The 24,454-nt window shown below is 37.2% G+C and overlaps 1 protein-coding gene across 14 annotated transcripts in view; it reads right to left on the bottom strand.

Moving 5' to 3' along the window:
• Positions 1–17,291, bottom strand: part of PPFIA2 (PTPRF interacting protein alpha 2) — a 475,760-nt gene extending 458,469 nt beyond the window's left edge. For 4 of the 14 annotated variants that reach the window (XM_060306812.1, XM_060306811.1, XM_060306818.1 and 1 more), the window contains exons 1-2: positions 16,443–17,284; positions 10,695–10,945 (exon numbers count right to left, since the gene is read on the bottom strand). In XM_060306812.1, the coding sequence (XP_060162795.1) occupies positions 10,695–10,943 (249 nt within the window). In that variant the 5' untranslated portion in view covers positions 10,944–10,945; positions 16,443–17,284. Of the gene's footprint in view, positions 1–10,694; positions 10,946–16,442 lie in introns of all 14 variants that reach the window. The other 10 variants (XM_060306805.1, XM_060306804.1, XM_060306810.1 and 7 more) reach the window with 5 other exon arrangements.
• Positions 17,292–24,454: the final 7,163 nt, after the last annotated feature.

The raw sequence follows: 24,454 nt of genomic DNA, 5'->3' as shown, positions 1-24,454 counted from the left end.
CATAAGGCTTTATAAATTGTATTTGTTCTTTTGTTTTATCAAGATATTTAATATATGCTAACATGTTTATGACTATATGACTTGCCATATAAGTACAAAATATAGAGAATGTGTTCAAAAAGCAAAGGAATACTTTTTGCTTTCATTTTATTATTTGGTTTTTTTGAACAACAACTAAATGCCAGATACTGTTGTAGGCAGAAAACACAGCTGTGAACCGGTAAAAAAGAATCCCCTGGCTTCACGGAATAGAATCTAGTGAGGGAGAAGGAGATAATAAACAAGACAAAGAAATAAAATATGCACTGTGTTGGATGGTTATAAGTGCTATGGAGTAAAAGCAGAGAAGAAGGACTGGGAGTATTAAGGAGGGGCTATTATAATTTTAAATGAGTGATCAGTCATGGCCTCACTGAGAAGGTGATATCTGAGTAAAGCCCAGAATGAGTTGAGGGAGCAAGTCACATGGTTTTATGGGGAGGCAACTTTCCCAGGCCTAGGGAAGAGCCAGGGCAAAGTCCCTAAGGCAGTTGAATGCCTGACTTGTTGAAAAACAAGAACATCAGGATGGTAGGAGTAGAGTAAGTGAGCTAGACAATAGCAGGAGATGATATCAGACGGATAAAGAGGAGGAGGCAGAGATGTTAGACCTTTGAACCAGTTTAAAGACCTGGGATTTTACACTGAGATGGAAAAGCATTTCAGAGAATTGAGCAGATGTGAAACAAAATCTGACCTACCTTTTATCAGAATCAGGATCTCTCTTGCTGTTGTTTTTGCAGTAAACTGATAAGGTACGTGGATACAAGCAAGGAGACTAGTTAGCAAAATCCTAATCTCTTGGAAAAGATGGTGACTCTTAAGATGTAGTTGTAGAGGTGATTATAGTGGTTCAAGTCTACACATACTTTGAAGATAGAACTGAGAGGCTTAACTGCTAAACTGAATACAGAATGTGAAAGAAATAAGACACCAAGGTTTTGGCTTAAGCCCACATAAGATTGACATTGCTATTAACTGAGATGCAGAAGACTAAATGAAGATCATGAACGCAGTTTTGGACATGTTAAATTTCTGCATTTGACAGCATGAGTCTGAAGGTCAGAGGAAATGTCTGGATTAAAAACGTAAATTCCGGAGTCACCAACATTTAGATGGTATTTAAAACCAGGAGATGGAAGGGATCATCAGTGGTGTCAATAGAGATAGAAAGAGAAAAGGTACAGGTATTGAGACCTGGAGTAATCAAGTATTAATGAGTCAGGAGTATGAGAAGTAACTAACAATAAAGACTGAGGAATGACCAGTGAGGTAGGAGAACAACCAGGCAAGTGAGCTGTCCTAGAGCCAAACGAAGAAAGTACAAGAAAAGTGTCTAATGATAAACAAGAATGGAGACTGAGAATTGATCACTGCATTTACCAATATGGAAACTATAGATAATGTTTGCAAGAGCATTTTAGATGAAGTTGATGTGGTGAATGCCTGAGTGGCATAGATTCAAGAGAAGTGAGAGGAGAGAAATTAGAACAAGTATAGGAAAAGAAATTTTTAACTTTCTCTGTAAAGGGAAAGATAAATGGGGTGGTAGCTTGGTAGAGCATGGTTGTTAATAGATTTTTTAAATGGGAGAAATATAAGCATATTTAATATTATTTGTTATAATCCATTACAGATGGAAACATTGATGATGTAGGAAAAAGAGGGAAAACGTTTTGTCCTAGAATAGCAAGGGGGGGGGAGATCTAGAACACAAAAGAGGGAACTGGCCTATTCTAGGAACATGGACCGTTCATCACAGTAGAGAATAAAAGGCAATAAAATAACTATAAACAATAGTTTCAGAGAATTTACAAATAAATATAATATTCAGTGGATTATAGGCATTGTATTCTTATTACCACAGCATATTCCTAGAAACCATAATTGGCCAAGGTCTTAAAATAAAAAATATATATATGTATACTGTAAACACAGAACCTGACACAGAGCAGGCCCTAAAATATTTGTTGAATAAATAATAATTGTGTATTAAATGACTATGAATAAATTAATAAAGCTAAAGTGCATACCCTTTATAATCATTTGAAATTGGCAAAAGTATACAACATATTAAGCAGTACTAGAATTCCATCTTTTATATGTAAGTAAACAGAAGCCTGAGAAGTTCAATCATTTTCTGTTGTCACAGAGTTTGGCAAAATTGAAACTGAAATCCAGGTATTGTAATTTCTAGTTAAATACTCTTCCCTGAAGCCTATACTGTCTTGCTTATTAACTTAAAAAAAGGCACATAAAAAGGCAAATTCATGGTATCATAAATATGAGGATTGGGATCCTTGAATAATTATATTCAGTATAATTATACCAACTCTAATAATCATTTCACATTTCATTAATGATAATTTTATTTTAATAAAATTTTCCTTATTAGAACTTAGGAGTAGTCCTGATAAGTGCTTTCAGTGGCCCATGTCTCTTAAAGGTTTCTACAGAAGTTTAATACTTCTTTAAATCTAGATGAACATAATGAAGTAAAGAAGATGGCTTAGAATAAAACAAAAGTAAGCCATGAATGGAATCCTGTTTGAATAGGTTACTTAACCTAGTAAGTTTCAGTTTTTATCATCTCTAAAATGAGAATAATAATAACCACCACAATTGGAATGTTTTGAGGATTAACTGAGATAATACATCTAACCAGTTTAATGAAAGAGCTGGTTTCAGAAATGAATATTATTACATCTCCTCTGATTCCCTCAGGTGAAGAAATTAACCCCAAATGAAATTTCAGCCAGATGTCTTAGCTTTTCTGCTCATGTTTAGAAAATAAACCATCTGTCCTTTTGTTATGAAATTATGCAGTCTAACAATTTCATAGTTCTGGTTCAATACAGGGCTGCATAATATTACTAGTTCTGAGCTCCTATCCAACCTAAAGATGTGCTATCCCCCACCCCTCACACATACTTCAAAGCTTGAAACGAGCCTGAACTAGGTCTGAATTAGAGGATGAGGGCATGGTGGTCTCTCTTTACTCTGACATCCCCCACCCATAGCAACAGTTTCTGACCCTTCTAAGAATCAGGGCCAGGGAAGGAGAAATTGGGGAGACGGATCACAGTGGTATGGGCTGACCTAGTTGTCATCTATGATCAGGGCTTTCTGAATGGCAAATACACAATCAATGAGCCTTCTTCTGGGGCGTGTTCCTGGCTTTCTCAAAGAACCCCTCTGTAGGTTCTTCCCCGGTTTTACTTGACTTGCTCTCAGTCTCTTCTCTGAAATCAGTCTCCCAATTTGTTACTCATTGTTCACCATTTAGAAACCTGGGCTTCTAACAGTCTACTAAGTCTGTGGGTTTACACAAAGATAACCCTAAGTAATATCCCCTTTTGAGGGAACCATTTGCTCTTCAAAAAATTAACCTTTGTGTTGATATTGGAGGAGTTGCAGTTTATCTGAGAAATGACTCTTCAATCTGCTGTAGAGGCAGGGGCATCTCCAGCCATGGCTGTGACTTTTAGACTTCAGCCTCTATATCCTTCAGCTTCTGGAGGAAACACATCAAGCTCAGAATGTTTCCCCTGAAGCCCTTCTCACTTGGCTAAGTTGAATAGGAATCACCCCATGCCTCATACATGGAGTAGGAGATTATGCTCAGCAGACCAACAGCTATGCGAAACAGTTCTGTCTCTCTTTTAGCTTTATCAACCTTTGTAGAGTCTTAAAATAGAGTTTTACCTAATACTGGATTTATTAGTTGGATTATATGTTAGCACATCCTGCAAATAAAGTCTTGTACCTCACTTATTTAGCCTCCCCTCAAACAGAAAGACTTCATTTTAATATCTGGATGCTTAAATAAAAACATTGCCTGGTATAGGCAGAGTGTTCAGAAATGTTAGCTATTACTATCATTCATCTTCTATTTATTATTTAACATTTAAAAAGTGGCAGATGAGGAATTGCTCACAGAAAAAAATTATGAGAAAAAAGTCAAAGAGACTTAAGAATGAAGACAATGTGGTGTCATAAAAGTTAAGAGGGTAAAATAGTTTTTTGTTTTTTTTTTTTGTTTGGGGAGGTAATTTTTGAGAAGGGAGTTAATCACAGTGTCAAATTTTGCAGTGAATTTTAATAAAACAAACCTATTGCATTCATCAATTGGTTACCGGTAGTATAATTTTTAGCAAGGTATTAGAGGAAAAGCCCAACTGCAGTTGCTCAAAAAGTGAATAGAAGATGAAGATATTGAGACAGTGAAAACAGACAAGTTGGGAAATAAAGGAAAATAAAAGAGATTGGTAGCTAAGTGGAGACACAGTGTTAAGGAACTCTTTTATTGGTGTTGTACTTGCTATCATTTACTTTTAAGGAACAGATTTGAATATGTTACCAAAAAGCCAGCTGAGAGGGAGAGGGAGAAATTGAAGATGCTGGAGACAAAAAAAATCAAAGGAGGAGATGAAAAGGAGGGGTCAAGGATTTGGAGGGAAGTATTGCTCTTAAACAAGAAAGGCAATGCTTAAGATTGGAGAATATAGGTAAATAAAGACGAGTATGGGTATAAATAAGTGTATGGGGGTATGTGGGAAAAGAGTGAGTACTGAAGAACAACATACCTTGTAGCCTATGAGGGGAATGGTTATGAAGAATTAAGGACATGGGAATTTCAAGATGAAATAATTAATAGAATAACTTGGCACAAAGATGCCAAGGAACATGAAGAATGAAAGAGGATCACTAGATTTGCAAAATGTGTACCCATTGGTGGCATACAGGAGTGTAGTTTTAGGAGAATGGTGATGAGAGAAGCCTGATTATAAGGGTTAAAAAAGAAAAGAGAGGGACTTCTCTGGCAGTCCAGTGGTTAGGACTCCACACTTCCACTGCAGGAGGCATGGGTTCGATCCCTGGTGAGGGAACTAAGATCCTGCATGCTGCACGACATGACCACACCAAAAAAAAGAGATATAAAGAAAGACAAATAAAGGGTTATAAATAACAGGAAATAAAGGCTGCAGATAAATACCATTTCATTTGGCCAGGGGAAAAATACCTAACTGGAAAAAAGAGAAACACATTAAGAATAGAATAACTATAATCAGAGGTAGCAAAATATGCAGCATCTTTCTTTTTGACAGGAGCGAGGGATATAACTCTTGTGTATGTGGTGGTGGCATTAGGTTTCATTGAAAAGGAAGGAGCTCAATCCAGATGTTATCTTCTTAGCACAACAGGAAGTGAGGAAGTGAAGAATTGGGGAAAACCATTTAAGAGAGTGTAGTTAGGATTTTTTTTTTCCTTAAAGAATGATCAATCAAAGAACTTACAAAATTTGATAAAGATTGTGGAGAGTAAGGATTTTTAGTGCTTTCAACTTGTGCTAGTGTTCATTATTACCCAGTAAAACTTCGCAGTTAAGTTTGGCTAAGGATAATGATGATATTATCTATGGTAATAATAACAGCATCAATAGCTGCATGTAACATTTATTGAGCATGTACTATCTGTGAGGCACTGAATTGATCATTTGCCATGTTCCAGCTCATTTATTTCTCATAATGATCCTATGAGGCAGGTTCTATCATTATTTGAACTAAGTACTTTGACCAAGGTTATTAAGCTAGTAAGTAGCAAGCCCAAAAGATACCTAGGTAGAGCGCCTCTAGAATAAAAGTGACTTCTGTAACTCTCTTTAAGTTTCACTTAAATATTTGGTATTTTAAGATGTTAAAATATAAATGTATCCCTCTTCTCCACAAGTAGCCTCTTTTAACTTAATTCCTCATCAGAATATATACTGGCACATCCCAGTTTATGAAAAATACCAGGTGACATTTTATAATGTTTAGGGTTTCTGAAGCACATACACACACCTCCTTTTAACTACTCCTAGGGTAGATATCATCCCCTCCTTCTAATTAAGGAAACAGAGTTTCAGAGAAGTCAAGTTACTTACCAGTGGTATCTCAGCTAATAAGTGGAAGAACTCCAATTCAAATTCAGATCTTCTAACTCAAGTCCAAAGTCATGGCCATTTAGTTCATTATCTGGCTATGTCCATTCTTTCCCCTCAACATTCTTTACATTAACATGTCTTTCTTAATTTCAAGGTTCACAATCCTATTTCAAATTCCCACACCTCACCAGAACTATTACATTATCACAATAAGCTCTCCTAACATAAATAATGACCAAAATGATGTTAACTGTGTTTCATCTGTCTTTGTAATTTTTCCACGTGATGCTGCATTGCTTCGCACTCTGTCTCTGGGCTTGGTCAAGGGGTATTACAAAAAAAAAGAAAAAAAGACCCAAGCAGAAGCTTAAAAGTACTTGCTTGTTTCTGCTTTGCTCTTACTCCTTTGCCATCACCATGAAAACATGCAAAGACTAGCCTATTGAAGGATTAGACACATGAATAGAGTTGAGGGGCCCCTGTTGGTGCAGCTAAGGCCATCCTAGATCAGAAAGCCAGTTAACATACAGTTGACTGAGCCAACTTTCAGCCAACCAGTGGCATAGTGAGCCCAGCCAAGATCAGTCCAAGTCAAGGTCAGCTGAATTCCATAAACCCAATATTTTGCATGACAATGAGGTTTTGTGTCGTTTGTTACATAGCATTATTTTAGCCATAGATAACTGATACATGAGTATTATATAACCTATCCTAAATCAAAATGGCAGAACATTATTCCTTCATTATTGCCTTATCATGTCACTAGTTCACTCAAACTTCTACTGCTTACCAAGTATACAAATGTCTGTCCTTAGCTTCCACCACACATATGAACAGGTTGCAATCCTCCACTGTCACTATACAAAACCTCATTCCTACCCTACAGCCCTTCAACAAACAATCTGTTAGTTACTCTCCTTATTTAATTCCTATTTACTCTTCTCTTTTTAACTAGGTATACTGCTAGATCAACTGTCTCCTTTACGCAAATTAGGAACACCAAGCCTAGCCTGGAAAGCAGAACACAGGCTGAATTTTTTTTTTTTTTTTTTTTTTTGCGGTACGCGGGCCTCTCACGGCTGTGGCCTCTCCTGTTGCGGAGCACAGACTCCGGATGCGCAGGCTCAGCGGCCATGGCTCATGGGCCCAGCCGCTCCGCGGCATGTAGGATCCTCCCGGACCGGGGCATGAACCCGTGTCCCCTACATCGGCAGGCGGACTCTCAACCACTGCGCCACCAGGGAAGCCACCACAGGCTGACTTTTAATCCCCCACATGTCCTTAAGCAGGGTCCTCTATGCACAGCTGTACTGCCTGACGCGAAATACCCTCTAGCCCTTTCTAACCTTTTCTTAAAAATACGTCTTTAATATCACTTTCCACATGAAACTTTCTGTAGTTAATAACATATCAGTATTATGGTGCAAATACTTTCAGTACTTCTATAATCTTCTGGTACTGTATTAATTTGGATCCATTTATATCTATTTCCTAAGTTCTGTGGGAACCAAACTATGTTCCTTTTTTTCTATCCCCTTTACAACATATGTAATCATTTAATAATACACAGAAGACCCTTAATATATGCTAAATCAGATGCTGAAAAGAAATTTTAAACTTTTATATCTAATGACTTTTTGCAATGGAAGTTTCACTCCCCTTACCTCTCCTTTAAGTATTCTTAGTGAACATATTAGTAATTGGTAAATATTTGCTCTGTTTTCAAAAATGTTAAAGACTGTTTATTTTATCAGTATTCCTAGCAAATTGTTCTAATACTCATTGACATACATATGCAGAAATTAGTTCATCTTTAGCATTCTGGATAAAACAAATGCAAGCATTTACATATTTAATGCCTTGTAAATAAATGCCTCAATTACTTATATTACTTTCTTTAATCATCACAAACTACCTTGTGATGTATTAATATTAACCACTTTTTGTAGCATGTCAGTTTGAAGTCCTGACTCAAGCTGATAATGTATGATAGAAACACATTACAAACCAGATCTTCCTATGTCAATTTTTTTCCTCTTTCTACATCAAAATGCATATACATTTAGTTTAGTTTTACTTTAAAAGCCCTCACTATGGACCTGGTACTCTGCTGATCCAGAGGGTTGTAGGTGATTGAGATATACTCCTGTTCTCAAGGAGCTTATAGTCTAGGGTGGGAAACAGACACATAAACAGATAATGTAATGATAAAATGATAAGGGTAAGAAACACAGAAGACATGTATTTGGGGATTCAGAAAAGACTTCCTAGAACAGACAAAGTCTTGGCTAGGATGAGAAATGAACCAGACAGAGATATTGAGGAAGAACTTATGGGCAGAAAGGAATATGCTTGAAGGAAAAAGACTGGAATAGCATGATGTTTGTCAGCACACAGCAAGCAGTGTGCTATTATTCAAGCAAACAATGTGACACATTTACAAAAGTGGGAATGTTAGGACATAGAGCGAAAAAGAAATTAAGGGTCAGGTGCCAAAGAACAGAAAAGAATAGAGAGATCTGAGGATTATTTAAGAGAAAAAAAACAGTATGGCCCAATTCAGAGATGGTGAAGAAAGCAATCAGCTATGAGGACTCTCAGGTGTCTGGGTGAGGAGTTAGAGCAGATTTGGTCCAGTGGGAGGCAGATGATAACTGAGTTTGGACATGTTGAATCTCAGGTTCCATGGAACATTAAATGGATCTGTGCATTAGAAAGGTAGAAAATCGGTGTATAGCTTAGAAACATCAGGCCTAGAATGTGGAATGATGTGGAATTATCAGTCCTTGTTAAACAGTTACACTCCATCACATAATGAAAAAGTAAACAATATGGCTACAAAATATTTACATGGTTAGGATTACTAAAATCACTGCTGCATGTGTTCATAAAAAATGTTATAGGAGAGAAATGACTAAAGCAAAGCACTAAATCATCAACAGCTAAAAAATATTGTATAGGCAGTTGAAAACATGATATGTCATAAAGTTTGACTCTGCTTTGAATTCTGTCCCATGTTTGCTAAAACAAATTTTACTTTTATGTTATTGTAGTAGTAGTTTTCAATTTTACATACTTTATTTCTGCCTCAAAACTCACATTTATGGGAGTCATTTTCTCCTTCCAGGTAAATGTCAAATGAAATGCCACCAAACAGCGCAGGTACATTGCTCACAAACTATTTTAAAAGATTCAAAGATACCAATTGAAGAAGAATTTTATATTCCTCTATTACTTGCAAAAAACTTATAGCCCTAAAGTTACAGATGAGGTTATTAAATACTTGCTTTAACAAATGACAGGACCATCACTATCTTTGAGGACCTGTGGATTGCTAGGGGTATTAAATATTTCTAATAGTAGAATACAAATAAATATTGAAAAAATGTGTCAAAGTATTTATAAAAGAGATTGGAACTATAACCATCTAAATGTACAGGCTCATAATCCCTAATCTTTAATTCCAAAACTCAAATACTCTGAAAACTGATATTTATTTGTAAGTATATTGCAAACTTGATTGGTGGCAAAACCAGACCTTACTAACATGAGGTCATTTATAGTCTTTATATTTTCCACACAGTAGCAATATTCATAGAATTCTCTTCAGAAATATGAAAGTGTATAATTATAGGGTGCTTCCCAGAATCTGGCTAGTGGAGTGTTCCATAGGATACATTGTACACATACAAAAATTGGGGAAACTCTAAACTTTAAAACACAAGGGGTTTAGATAAGAGATTTTGCACCAGTATAATTAAAATTCAAGGGGCTTCCCTGGTGGCACAGTGGTTGAGAGTCCGCCTGCCGATGCAGGGGACATGGGTTCGTGCCCCAGTCCGGGAAGATCACACATGCCGCGGAGCGGCTGGGCCCGTGATCCATGGCCGCTGAGCCTGCGCTTCCGGAGCCTGTGCTCCACAATGGGAGAGGCCGCGGCAGTGAGAGGCCCGCGTACCACAAAAAAAAAAAGTTATTTTTTATAATATTACTACATATAATAGTAATATTATTATTACATATACATAATGCATATAACATGTTATTACATAGTACATATAAAATAATTATTTTATAAATATTTACTTATAAAATAAAATTGTTAAAATCTAACAATTTTAAGTTTGTGAGAATAAAGCTGAACTTTTGCCTTTTCTCCTATTTCCAAAATATATTTTTTTTAAAAAAGAAACTGGTCAAAATGTTGTTTTCAGAAGAGAGGGTAATACATCAATAAGTTCAAGAATTTTAAGCAGGTGTCAGGCATTATTAAAGAAAGACAAATAAAAAATATTGGACAGCAGACTTCCAAAGTACTATTATTTCCAAAGACAGACTACATAACTGAAAATGTAAAATACATATTTCCAAATGTCATAATAGTGTTTAAAAAGTAAGAAGGAGAAAGCTATTCCCACATTCTTGTAATTAAAAGCTGATCAACAGGTAATTTTCTACCTCCACCAAAAAAAACAGATAAAATTTTCAAGAGAAAGACCAGATAGGAACTCATGTTTCAAATCCCCCACCACCGAAGTACCACAATTTTGTTTGAGGCAAGGTTGCACGTGAATTAATTATGTATTCTTAAGTTTTTCTCACCAAAATTTGCATATCATATCTACTAAGGGCAAAAGTAATTTTAAGAATGGGAATAAAGCAAAGCTTATTTAAGTCTTATCACATTTTCAGTTGCAGTAGGAAGGACAGAAGCTCCCAGGAGGCATACCTGTGGCAGGGCTGAATTGAGCTGTCTCTGGAGCGAATCTCTGTCATAGATGACATCCTGCAGTCTTTGCTGGGCAAGTGAGAGGCTTTCTTGGGTTTCCCGAAGGGTGTCTAGAAGACGATCCCTTTCATCTAGCATATTCACCATCAGCTGCTCAAAATGGGAGTCTGAGTCCGAGCCACTGCTTTGGGACCCCCTTTGGCTCATTGGGGTGTCCTCATTAATTGTGGGCATCACTTCACACATCATTGCTTAAAGAAAGTAAAAGGGAGGGAAGTCTTAGTAAAAAAATGATTTCCAGTAATCCCACCTGACCCTCAACTCTCCAAACTCTTTGCAACTCATCAACCTAATTGTCTATTTCTCCTCTACCCACTTCCCCAATTCCAATGATGCTAAAAGTTTTGACCTCAATGAAATATGGTTCACTGACTTCCTCCATCTAACATGCTTTCTCTTTTCATGACAGTCTAAATATCTCCTACCTACAAAACGCAGCTTGATTTAACCTATTTCTCAAAGTTTTTTCATGATTAACCCCACCTAATTCAGTTTATAATAAGATGTTACTAAGCTTATTAATTGATCACCTTTCTTTCCCTGCAAGTTTACAAATCACTTATAGCTAATACCTCCATCTTACCCTTATTCGTTATTATGTTGTTAACAGCAAGCATAGTGTTTGGCATTTAACAGGTGGGAAGTAAATGATGTTTGTATTAAATAATTGAATGAATTAATGTTCATTCTGTCATTTAGAAAATCCCCAAATAATTGAGTATTCTTTTTATATAAAAATTAGCTTTTACTTTTTAATTTTATTAATTTTTTTCATACAACTAACTTAAAGCTTCTTGACTTTACACCTCCCATTTTATTATTGGATTGGCCAAAAAGTTTCTTTAGTTGTTAAGTAAAAATAAAAGACACATTTTTCATTTTCAACAAGAACTTTATTGAACGTATTTACCCTTTTGTACCACTACCTTCTGCCATTTTTCAGGCAACTTCATAATTCCATCTTCCCAAAACATTTTATCTTTTTGAGCAAAGAACTGTTCCAGGTGTGTTTTACAGTCTTCCAGGGAATTGAAATTTTTTCCATTAAGAGAATTTTGTAAAGACCTAAGTAAATCGAAATCTGAAGGTGCAATGTCTGGTGAATACGGCGGATGAATCAGAACTTCCCAGCCAAGCTGTAACAGTTTTTGCCTGGTCATCAAAGAAATATGCAGTCTTGCATTATCCTGATGGAAGATTATGCGTTGTCTGTTGACTAATTCTGGACTCTTTTCGTCAAGTGCTGCTTTCAGTTGGTCTAATTGGGAGCAGTACTTGTTGGAATTAATCATTTGGTTTTCTGGAAGAAGCTCATAATAGAGGACTCCCTTCCAATCCCACCAGATACACAACATCACCTTCTTTGGATGAAGACTGGACTTTGGTGTGGTTGGTGGTGGTTCATTTCACTTACCCCACAGTCTCTTCTGCTCCACATTATTGTACAGTATCCACTTTTCATCGCCTGTCATAATTTGTTTTAAAAACGGAACATTTTCATTACGTTTAAGTAGAGAATCGCATGCAGTCAAGAAGGTTTTCTTAACTTATGTGGAACCCAAACATCAAAGTGATTAACATAACCAAGCTGGTGAAAATGATTTTCGATGCTTGATTTGGATATTTTGAGTATGTCGGCTATCTCCTGCATGGTATAACGTTGATTGTTCTCAATTAATGACTCGATTTGATCGCTATCAACTTCAACTGGTCTACCAGACCGTGGTGCATCGTCCAGTGAGAAACCTCCAGCACAAAACTTTGCAAACCACTTTTGACATGTTCAGTCAGTCACAGCACCTTCTCCATACACTGCACAAATCTTTTTTTTTTTTTTGCATATCGGTTGCGTTTTTACCTTTCTTGAAATAATAAAGCATAATATGCCAAAAATGTTGCTTTTTTTCCTTCCATCTTCAATATTAAAATGACTACACAGAAATTCACCAATTTTGATAAGGTTTTTTTAAATGCACACTAATATGACAGCTGCCACATACAGTCTAACAAAATTGTTTTGAATGAAGTCAAAGATCACTAATCGCTACTAGAGCCAGCTTATGGAAAAAACGAACGAACATTTTGGCCAACCCATTAATTTTATATACTCTCTTCCTGAATTCCTACAGTAGTCTACACAGAGTAGACAAGTGATTCTGACTGAATTAGACATATGCTTTATGAAATAGACTGAGATGCATAAATTTGTTTAGGTTATTATACTACCAATTACACTTATTCCTTTGTTTCCTGTGAGCTGCTTTGTCTGGTTTCCATCCAAACAATACAAACTAACACTCTTTCAAATATTCCACAGAACAGATGCCATAAATTACATTAGCTAATGTAGCAACTTCACATCCTAACTGCTAATCAGGAGTCAGTCATAAAATAAATGAACTGTTCAGAATATTTTTAAATTATTTATTTAAAATAGAAAACACAGACATTAAGATGTAACATTGACCTGTTGTGTAGCATTTTAAAAATCAGAAATTATCTTATTTTCTCTTTTCTATCTTATGTTTTTTAAAAAAATCAAATCCATCTCAATTTTAGTTGTTGTACTGAGGCCAGGAGCTGTTAATTAGAGAGCTTGGTTTTGCAGAAGTCTGATGTGGAGAAAGGCTGGTTTGGCTGTTGATCCTGGAGCATTCTTTGGTTTTATAATACATTGTCAATTCATTTTTCTGCCTACATATTCCTGTCCTTGGGGAAAGTATTTCTGGTGATATTTTCAAATAAAATATCAAGATTTAACAGCTCAATAGTTAATTATTTTTTATGATTCTTGATATAAATTGGGTTACTGAGGAGAGAATTCAATTATCTGTGAATAATTTGGTCAGGGCCCACTGAAAACCAGGAGAAACTTTTTAAAAGATAAAGGAAAGTATTTTGTATATAGCCTATACAAAAGAATTAAGGCGGTGGTAAATTTTAGAACAATTTGAGGTAATGCTTTGAATTATTGCTCATCATTCAAAACACTGGGCTCCCTGAAGACCAGAACTTGAATTGTTCAATTTCTTATTCACCCTAAAATATAGAGCAGAGTAGATATATAGGATGTATTTAAACACAGACTCACAACACACACATGTACACACTCACACTCAAACATTTGATATTATTGTTAACCACTTAATGGATGAAAATATATTTTTTGATTTTTTTTTAACCTGAATTTCATTCAGACAATATCACAAAGGTGGAAAAGATGAGACTCTTTTCTAACTGTTACAAATTTTCTTTACATTAATTAAAAAGGAATTGGAAAACAAAAAAAAAAATGTTCCAACACATTTAAATATTTAAAGCAATTAGTTCACATACCATGCATAAAATCCACACACTGAACAGCTGTGTCATTCTGAGAAATCATTATAAGAAGCCAATGTTTCTTTTTGACATTTAAGGTTAAAACAAAATACTGGGAGAGGAAATGGTAGCACAGTGACAACCTGTGCCAAAACACTTGTAAGGTTTAAATTTAAGGTTAAACATTTTCAAAACTGTATTTTAAATCATATCCTTCCTGAAGAAAGCTATTAGCCTGCCTCTACTCTGAATTACTTATAACAACTTTAAATTCCAAGGAAAAACATAACTGTAGTGATTACCTCAGCTACAGTTTTCTTCTGAATATTCTACCCTAATTCTAACAAACGTCATCACCGTGAGACATTAGACATTCACAAACTTCAGGATCTTAGATCAGTATAAAAGTTGCTCTTTGATTTAGTTAGTTGAAAGATGCTATGATGGAATTTAGAAAATCTACACTCAAAAGAACTTGATTCAATTTTACTCCCAAGGCATGTGAACCAGAGCAAGTCGCTTCATGTCTCCAAACTTCAGTTTTCTCCTCTGTAAAGTAGGAATAATAATGCAAGCATTTATTTTAGCAAGCCCATTGTAGGGGTCCAATAGGATACCTGACTGAGAACAGATTGTTAATTAATAAAGGACTATTGCAAATTCAAGTATTTCTTTCTATTATAAAATGACCAACATTAACCTTTGCAGAAAGAGTATTTTACCTTTATGATTCATTCTGCTTCCATGCCTAAAGGTTTAATTCCAATGGGTGCTCTAAACTTTTCAAATTTAATTGAAAAAAAAATCAAGCTATGCAAAAGTTACTTAGGAAATAAGATGAATACATGCTTCTTTTTCCTCACAGTCAACCCAAATAAGTAAATCTAAAGTCTTCTTATCAAAATTAGAAGGAAAAAATTTGTCTGCAAAAAATAAGGCCACTTTCATGAGCTAGCTTAGTTTCTTGTAATAAAACAGAATCTTGAGATTCTGTCTAATATAAATTACAAAATAGTTGTATATTCCTTAAAATATAGTACAACTTATTTCCTAAATGCACATTTTTAGGTATTAAAAGCAATTAAAAATCTGTATTCAATGTAAGAGTCAAACACCCTCTTACAGAATGGATGAAATCTGAAGCAACTTGCATAGTACAGAAGGCTATGGTCATTCAACCTCTAGTCTATTTCATATACCGCTTTTAACTTTTAGAATCATTTTCAATATTAAAAACTGCAGTGTACTACATAATTCCTGAAAAACCAGAAAGGGCATACTAACAATTTGCTTTGATATTTGTCTTTTTGTCATCCCCTCCCCAGTCAATTGATATATGGATTATGTTATACTCTTCTAGATGTTGATGCCCCTTTTCATTAAATTACTGAAAGTTTCAAGGTCTAGTTAGAGACATTATTTTGTTGTGAAAAGAAACAAAACAAAACAAAACACCTAGCTGGTTTAATTATCTCAGTGCTTAAATTTAGCTTGAAGAATTTTATACCAGGAAAACCAACTCCCTTTTTCTTAGCACATAACCTTGACTGTCTTCTAAATCCCTCAGATTTCAAAATAAAAGTTTTGAATGCCCACTGGAGTCATTACCCAAGGGCTTTCAAGATCCAGTGTGTTTCTTAGCAATATGTGCTGTTCAAACAGTACCTATTCAGATATGACAGTGCTACAAAAGGCTTTTTTTCTGTCAATGAATCACTTTATTCAAACAGATCTTTAGGATTTAGATCCTACTAGAGAAAAAGATGTAATTATTCTCTGTAGTCAGTTTCTTCTGCAAAGATTTAGTCTTAAGAACTGACCTATCTCCACCTCAGTTAACCCACAAGGAATAATTCGGTGAGAGAAATCCTAGCCATTGTCTGATTACATTACATGAATATTCCTCCTCCTAGTTAACTCTTTGAAGTACCCTGTCCTCAGGAAATATTATTAACCCCTTTAATGGAAGCATTTTGCACTTTCTTTACCCCAGTTAATTTAGAGCTGGCCAAAGACCCTGCACACACCATACGGCGGGCTGGACAGTTCTCTCTCAGCCACACCCCCCCCACCCCCGCCACCACCCTGAAGAAGTTGACTTCATGATTTCTGCACCAAAACTGTTCATCCTGCCCAACAGGAGACATCCAAGTAGGGAGAAGGTAGAGAAACAGAAGGGAGAGGTTGGGGGTGGAAAGCAAGAGGTACGGAACAGTGATTGACAAGGAGGGAATCTGCATCTCATCTTCCCTGGGGGCGGGGTGGGGCCGGGGTGGTGGTGGTGGTGGGTGGGGGAAGGGGTAAAAAAAAATAAAGCCGGGGCCGGGGGGGGGGGGGAACCGTGTAACTCAAATACAGTTTCTGTACCTAATGTCTGTAATTTCGGGTCCTGCTTCTTCAATTGATCACTGACAACCGCAGTCTCCGGCTTGACGAGCGGGGAGGCTCACACCCGGCACTCGTGGACCATTTCCCTAGCAACGCGAGGAGAAAGGTAGCTTAGACAGTCGGGTGCCCCGGCGTCCTCTGGAACGTGCCCCGGCTGGGTGGCGTGGCAGCAGCTCGGCATCTTTCCGTGGCTCCGTCAGCAGCCAAAAGGAGAAGCGTCCATCGGAAAAATGGCATATTACAAATTTTGCTTTGGGAAGCAGAGCTCGGTTCAGACCATTGTCAAAGGGAGGAGAGGGGGAGGCGGCTCTTAAAGCAGCAGTGGCCCGATTGCCCGAACAGCCGCAGCTCCCCGCGTGCTGCTGGAGACCCGGGAAGCCGGCAAGTGGGGACTGGGTTTGACTTGTAGAAACTGAACCAAGCGACGCTGCTCTCCCTCCGCCACCGGGCCACCCAGAGTGTGGCCCCGAAACCTGAGCTTTGGGGAAAGGTGTGAGGACTATCTGGAAGGGAATTTCTCCACCCAGTCACCCACCCGGAGCCCCTCTGGAGTTTATGGCTACCACCAGGAGTTGGAAAGCTAAAGGGAAGCGAGTCCCCAGGGACGCGAGAAGCAGGGCAGGTCCCCTCCTGGCCCCCTGCCTATTTCCAAGCTAGGGTGTCTTATTTCACCTAAAAGAGGTGTTTCTTCTGCGGAAAGGCAAGCAGCCAGCCCCCCTACACCCAGCTTCGCCTCCTAGCCTCTTTGGAAGCCTCTTTGCTGGCATCAGTTGGCCCGTAGAAGCAACCTGCTGGGCGCCGGTGCGGATGCTGTAGCATCTTCTCTCCTTACTAGTCTTGTGCTGTTGTCGCTGCCGCTCCTCCTCCTCTGTCCCTCCACCCCCCGCCCCCCCACCCACTCCTTGGCAGCCACCACCTCCTCTTCCTCTGAAACTAGGGCTTCCCCTGGAAGCTGCTGCAGTGGTTTCCACCGGCCCTTAAATAAATTCTGAAGTAATCACGTCTTTGCTCTCCTCCTCACGCACACGCGCTCGCGGATACACACGACTCCCCCAAAGCCGCTGCCGGCTGGCGCTGGTCCCAGTGCCCCCGGTGAAAGCAAGAACTGGGGATGGGCAGGTGTGAGAAGGGGGTATGTTCTTCCTCGTCCGGGCTTCCCACACACAAAGGTCTCTACAGGAAGGCGTGTGTTGGCCCGCACTGCTGGGGACGGGAACAGGCTTGGGGATCTTTTGGCTGTCTGGCCTTCCGTGCTTGTCATTTCTTTAAGCGGCTTCCTTCTCCCAGGACCAGGGCATGGAAGTCTTGGTTGTAGAGACCTGAGTCAATCTAGGGTGTGGCGGAATCTGTCACTTCTCATTACCTCTCCAGCTCTTTTCCATCCATTGCTTTGGCAATGAGAACTGTATGTTAAGTACTCCTTGCCCGAGTAAATTTCAGCTTTGAGCAAAGTCTGCTCCCTTGATCTTTTCCAGTTCCCCCATTCCTATACACCACTTGAGGTATTCTCCTTTCTTTCTGCCTCTGCTGCCCATTCATATAGACCCATCAGGAATAGGGAAGAAGCAGAAGACAAAACAACTACCTACTCTAAGCAAAAAGGAAAGGTTTCAGTAAGGGAAATTAAGACATCCTAGTTTTAGTGAAAAGGAAGATGGTATGCAAGAAGGAATTGGGAGAAGAGTTCAACATTGAGTATAATTTGGAAGTTAGTACAAATATCCTCATGAGGTAGTGCAATAAACCCAAAAGGTATGTTTCACTTTTGTGTAAAACAAATAGTTCAAAGCTAACTATAGAAATAGTATTCAAACACCAGCTCACTTACATTAAGTTCAGTATTCAGGAAACAGACTATTTTATTTTGGGGGCAGCATTTAATTAAGTTAATGACCTCACAGTAGAATGTGAGCTCAAGCTCACATATTTACCCCCATCTCTTCTAGACTGTTATTCAAATTCTGCATCACAACATAAACATATTTAAATTAAGTATAAGAGTAATATAAAGATTCATTAGATGTCAACTGGAGCACTATCTCTCAAACATAATGTGCATATAGATCACCCATGGATCTTGTTATATTGTTGATTTTGATTCACTAGGACTGGGGTGGACCCTGAGATTCTGCACCTATAACAACTACCAAATGAAACCACACTTTGCATAACAAGTATCTAGATCACCCAAGTAAGCTACCATTTGATGTTGACTTAAATACTCTTTTTTTTTTTTCCGGTACGTGGGCCTCTCACTGTTGTGGCCTCTCCCATTGCGGAGCACAGGCTCCAGACGTGCAGGCTTAGTGGCCATGGCTCACGGGCCCAGTCGCTCCACGGCATGTGGGATCCTCCCGGACCGGGGCAGGAACCCGCATACCCTACGTCAGCAGGCGGACTCTCAACCACTGCGCCACCAGGGAAGCCCGACTTAAATACTTTTAACCACAGGAAAACTCGTTAAGTCACGAGGCATCCCAGTCCATTTTCATATAGATCTAATTTAATAATAGCTTTATCATACTAATCATATATCAGTACTCATAACTTTCACTCTCTGGAATTCCCCAGAAGACATAAAATGTTCTTTAAACCTCAGAAACCTTATTTTTAAAGACAGTTGAAATATCTCTTTGTACAAGATTTCCTTCCTTATTAAACCTTGGTTCTAATTTCCTTGGTAATCAACATTTGCCAAGTACAGCCTCAAATGTTGTTAGTATTTCCAAGGAAAGTCTTGATTTGCCTGACTCCTATTCATATATCAAATAGAAGTATTAATTCTAAATATAATACCCACATATAATTGACACACAGAGTTAAAAGCTACCTGAGAGTTGATATCACAGAAAGGAACAGTTTGATAATGGATGGCAGGAAACAGTCATGGAGTAAAGAGTATTTTAGTAAGAAGAAATATTCTTCATGGTCATTCTCTGCTTAGAAACTATGTGTTCTCACATTCTCACCCTTAACACCACTGCAAAGAGTGTAAGTAATGTTTAGGCAATGTAGTCATCCCCTACACCAGTTCTTCTAGTTTAGTGGATCTCAAGTTTAGTAAGCAAGAGAATCTCTAGAGGGCTTGTTACAGCACAGATTTCTGGGCCCCATGCCTAGAGTTTCAGATTCAGTAAGTCTGTGATATGGCCAGAGAATTTGCATTTCTAGTAAGTTCCCAGGTAATAGGATACTGTTAGGTCAGGAATCCCACTTTGAGAACACTAAATAAAAATCTGAAGAAATTTGGGAACAAAATAAGTACAGAACAAGAAAACAACTGATATTTTGCAGTTAAGGCAAAAAGGTCTCCCAAACAAATATAAAACGAATTATTATGCTGAGGTTATCTTCTACTGCTAATGATTTTTGATAGCCAAGGATCAATGATTAAGATGAAATATGCTAGAACAGACTGTATAGCACAGAGAACTCTACTCACTGCTCTATGGTGACCTAAATGGGAAGGAAATCCAGGAAGAGGGGATACATGTATACGTGTGGCTGATTCACTTTGCTGTACAGCAGAAACTAACACAACATTGTAAAGCAGCTATACTCCCATTAAAAAAAAAAGATGAAATATGCTTATCTTCTAAAAAGTCATCTAGGTTTAGGCAGAGGTAGTGGAACCCACCTCTTTTATTAGTTTTAGTGCCTAACATCAATGAAAAAATTTAATCCATAGAGGTATCAGTAGGCACACCTACTAATTCTTTTTATATTTGAAATAAATATATTTCCATGCAGTAAATAAATAAATAAATAAATAAATAAATAAATTTGAAATAAAATGTGCACATTTTATTTCAAATGTGGTCTTTTTGTCTATATGCTCTTTTAAGGGGAGCATGTCATACAACTACTCTCATTTTTACTATGGTGGCCAGCCCTTCCATCTCTTTAGATATTCTGAATATCACATGGTATATTAGTAACATAATATAGTAATAATAATAAAAAGCACTGTTCTATTTAAACCAAGGACGATTTTTTATGTCAAGGTAAAGTGTACTAAGATCAGATGCCAAAGAAACTGAGTAATTAAGTATGGACCATGACAGTAATAAAGATTCAGTAAGTGTCAGTAAGTTGCCTTTTAAGTGCAAATATAATTTTGAAGCAAAATAAAGCAAATATTTATAGTTGTAATAGACATTTTACTTTCAATGTCACCTCATTTCAGCTATAGAGTTAACCGTTTATGAAAATATTTTGCCTATATTCACAACAGTTTTATTAACTGTTATGAGGATTATTCATATTCTGTTATTAATGGTAACATTATTGAAACAAATTACATTTTCTTATTATGCTTACTGACATTGTGCTTACTGTTGAATTTAAAATTTAAGATGGGTTTGAATAGATAATTTAATAACTCCCATCATAATTTTACCTACCTATAGTTTTGTGGGAACATGAAATTTATTTTATTTCCATTAAAAAATTAGGCCATGTGGGGCTTCCCTGGTGGCGCAGTGGTTGAGAGTCCGCCTACCGATTTAGGGGACATGGGTTCGTGCCCCGGTCCGGGAGGATCCCACATGCCGCGGAGCGGCTGGGCCTGTGAGCCATGGCCGCCGAGCCTGCGCGTCCGGAGCCTGCGCGTCCGGAGCCTGTGCTCCGCAACGGGAGAGGCCACAGCAGTGAGAGGCCCGCGTACCACAAAAAAAAAAAAAAATTAGGCCATGTAATATTATTACACTGTATTATTTAGAGCAGGCAACAAAACAATCCCACATAAATAATCGGTCACAAAGCCAACTGAAATTTATTTTTTACTTTTTCAATATTCCAAGATGAGAATTGGTGAGTGGGCTGCTTTTTTCCATGCAGTAATTTAGAGTCCTTTCTTGTCTGATTTCTACCATTTCCTTGGGTTTTGAACCCAGATGGTGGGAGAAGCAGCATACCCACTTCTAAAATCCTTGGTTCAGAAGTGAAACATACTTTTCTCATATGCCACTGGTGAGAATAACTCACATGGCAGCATTCCAATTACAAGAGGGCCTAGGAAAGTAGTCTACCCTTAAGGCCAGAAGAAGAATAAAGAGGATGTTGGTAAAAACTCATCCAGTTTCTGTCACATACTGTTTGTGAAAGTGATAGTGGAAATAAAAAGTATGTAGACAATATGTTTAAACTTTCTGTTATGTGTACGTTTAAAAAAATAAATGCAATTAATTGGAATCAATGGTCATACAATTAGTACCCAATTCTGTCACAGATAGTAAGCATTGTTTATTATATAGGTTTCATGTAACTTGTTGCATTTATGCTACACATTATTCTTTTTACCTGTCTAAAAAAGCAGACTGTAGAATATGAAAGTTATATAAGCACATAGTTGCTGATTCTTGTGCTTCCACACAAATGTATAAGTATCATTTCTCACAAGATAAATTTTGTAAAAGGCTACATTAATCAGCCTTTATCTATGCATTTATATGAGATTACTGTAATATGTAGCAATTTGACAAGTAGTCGCAGGGATTTCAATTTATAACTAAGGAATCTTAGTGTTCTAGAGGAGCAAAAACTTAGTTATTTTTTGAAGTCAAAGTGTAATAAGAGAAGACAAGTTTCAGAGAATTTTATTATGCATCATTCAGTGTCTAACATCAAATCTAAGAGCAATATGAGGGCACTGAAAACAAAATTAGAACAGTGATGCCTTATGAAGTAACTTTTTCTCCTTTTTAAGGGAAAAATAATATTTCATGGGAAAAATCTATATTCCTCTTTAGACTACTATGAGGTAAAATATTAAAGAAATATTCTAAATATATTTAGCAGTTGTTTTTATCTAGAGAGGAGATTTATTCTAACACGAAGCCCCATAATAAAGATTTTAATTTTTGCTTCTACTCCAATTCAGAGAGCTATGCTTTGGAATTAAAGAATCATGGAATTTTATGCTGGGAGTTTTAATATAACTCCAATCTTACAGATGAGTACTCAGTAATACTAATTCCTGGGTTTTCTAGCTCAAGTACCTGAAGAAACTAGGCAGGTACAGCTTGACTTTTGATATCTACTTTTTGACTTTTCCTATTAAATATAAATCTTCCAGAACTTGATTCAGACTTATTTATGATTACCTATCTACTTTGATCATTGGTATCAATGATACTAATCCAATTATTTCTTTGAATCAATTGGTAACACAAATAAACTGCATGAAGTTGAGATCAGTGATCACTGCTGTTCTTTGGATGAGAAATCATGGGAAAAAATAATCACCAATGTGAAAATGAGCTTTTCCTTAGTGTTCACCATTTAAAGACATGTGCAAGCAGTTATGGATAGTAAATTAAATGATGAAAATAACTGATATGGGTAATCCTCATTTTAGATAGTTTAAAGATTCACAGAGCAATGAAGAATACAAATGTATGCTTTAGAAAGAATATGAATAGAAGGCAGCGTCTTCAATACTATGAATAATTTAATAATAAGTCCTAGATAGTTGAAGTCATGTAGAAAACGCTCTTCAAAATGACAGTTATGTGTAATGTCTTTAGCAATTGAGTCTTATATTCTGCTCAGTCTTAAATCGGGTGGACTCAAGTTCATAGCCCATGAATATGGAGGGTGAGATGTGGAAGGGAGTTCAAGACCATGTGGGGAAATGGCAAGTGTTTTGGTATTTATTACTGAGTGAAAAATTATTCCACCACTTAGTAACTTAAAACAACAGTCATTTTCTTATTTATTGTGGTATCAGTTGGTCAGGAATTTGGAAAGTGCTCACATGGGTAGTTCTGGCTTGGAATTCCTCATGTGGTTGTAGTGTGATGGTGGCTAGATCTGAAAGAGGGGAGGTGTAGGCAGCTAAAGCAGCTGGGGCTGACAGGGGAGATCTCTTTTTCTCTCTCTAATCCCATGGCTTCTTTTTGTAATATTGCTAAATAGAATGATTTGGGCTTCCTCACAACATGGCAGCCTAAGGGCAGTCAGATATCACACCAAAGTCAAAAGAAGTAGTGAACAAGGCAGAAGCTCCTTCACTTTTTATGACCTAGCTTTTAAGGTCACATAGTGTCAATTCCACCATAACTCTATTATTGGATGACAATCACAAGCCAACTTGGTTTCATGGGGAAGAAATATAGACCCCCACCTCTCAATGGGAGAAGCATCAAAAATCACATGGTAAGAAGAGTATTCTTGAAGCCATTTTTGGCAAATACAGTCAACCACACCATCTACCTTTGTGAGATGTACAGTTGCTATTAAAACTATTCAGTTATATTAGATGAATAAATTTGTGGTTTGCAATATGTAGGCAGATGTTTTACATATAAAATGTTTTAAGAATAGATTAGTAACTGGTAAGTAAAATGTTTGTTAGACATGGGCAGAATTCATGGGAATTGCTAAGTATAAAATAAACAATAGACAGAATAAGATGGAAAGATCAGAGATACTTAATGCTCATGAAACATCTGGGTACCATATATTTATAATATGTAAATATATGTAAGAACAAATATACAAGAGTCTCTAAGTATTCAGGATACACAAGATACACATGAAAATTATCATTCATGAAGTCTTTATTTGGCCACCCATTGGTGACTTCAGTTATCACCCTATATGCCTTCTGCCCAAGTAACACATATAAAATCCATAGCTAATAGGAGAGCTAGAAATATTGGCCAGGTGTATTTGTCCCTGCATCTCTCTAGTAGAACAAGTGTGTGTCATTTACCCAGAGCATCTTCTGCCTTTTTACCCCCAGCTCAAACTTTAACTCTGGCCTTTGTAACCACATCATCAGTGAGGACGGTTGATATGGCAGAAAGAGGAACAGGACATTTGAACATACATTGCCCCATCATTCAGATAGTGTGATCCTTCCCCACTGCACCTTATCCCATCAGTGTTAACATATCTTATCTCTTTTCCCTTGTTTCTTTGTGTTTTTAACAGACTTGATAAAATGAGTGATTTGACTATTTTCATTTGTTTTGTGAGCTTTTCAA

The sequence above is a fragment of the Globicephala melas genome, chromosome 10, assembly GCF_963455315.2.
Source record: "Globicephala melas chromosome 10, mGloMel1.2, whole genome shotgun sequence".
Lineage (NCBI taxonomy): Eukaryota > Metazoa > Chordata > Mammalia > Artiodactyla > Delphinidae > Globicephala > Globicephala melas.
Note: the sequence above shows the minus strand (reverse complement) of the source record. Positions and strands in the feature narration are given on the sequence as shown.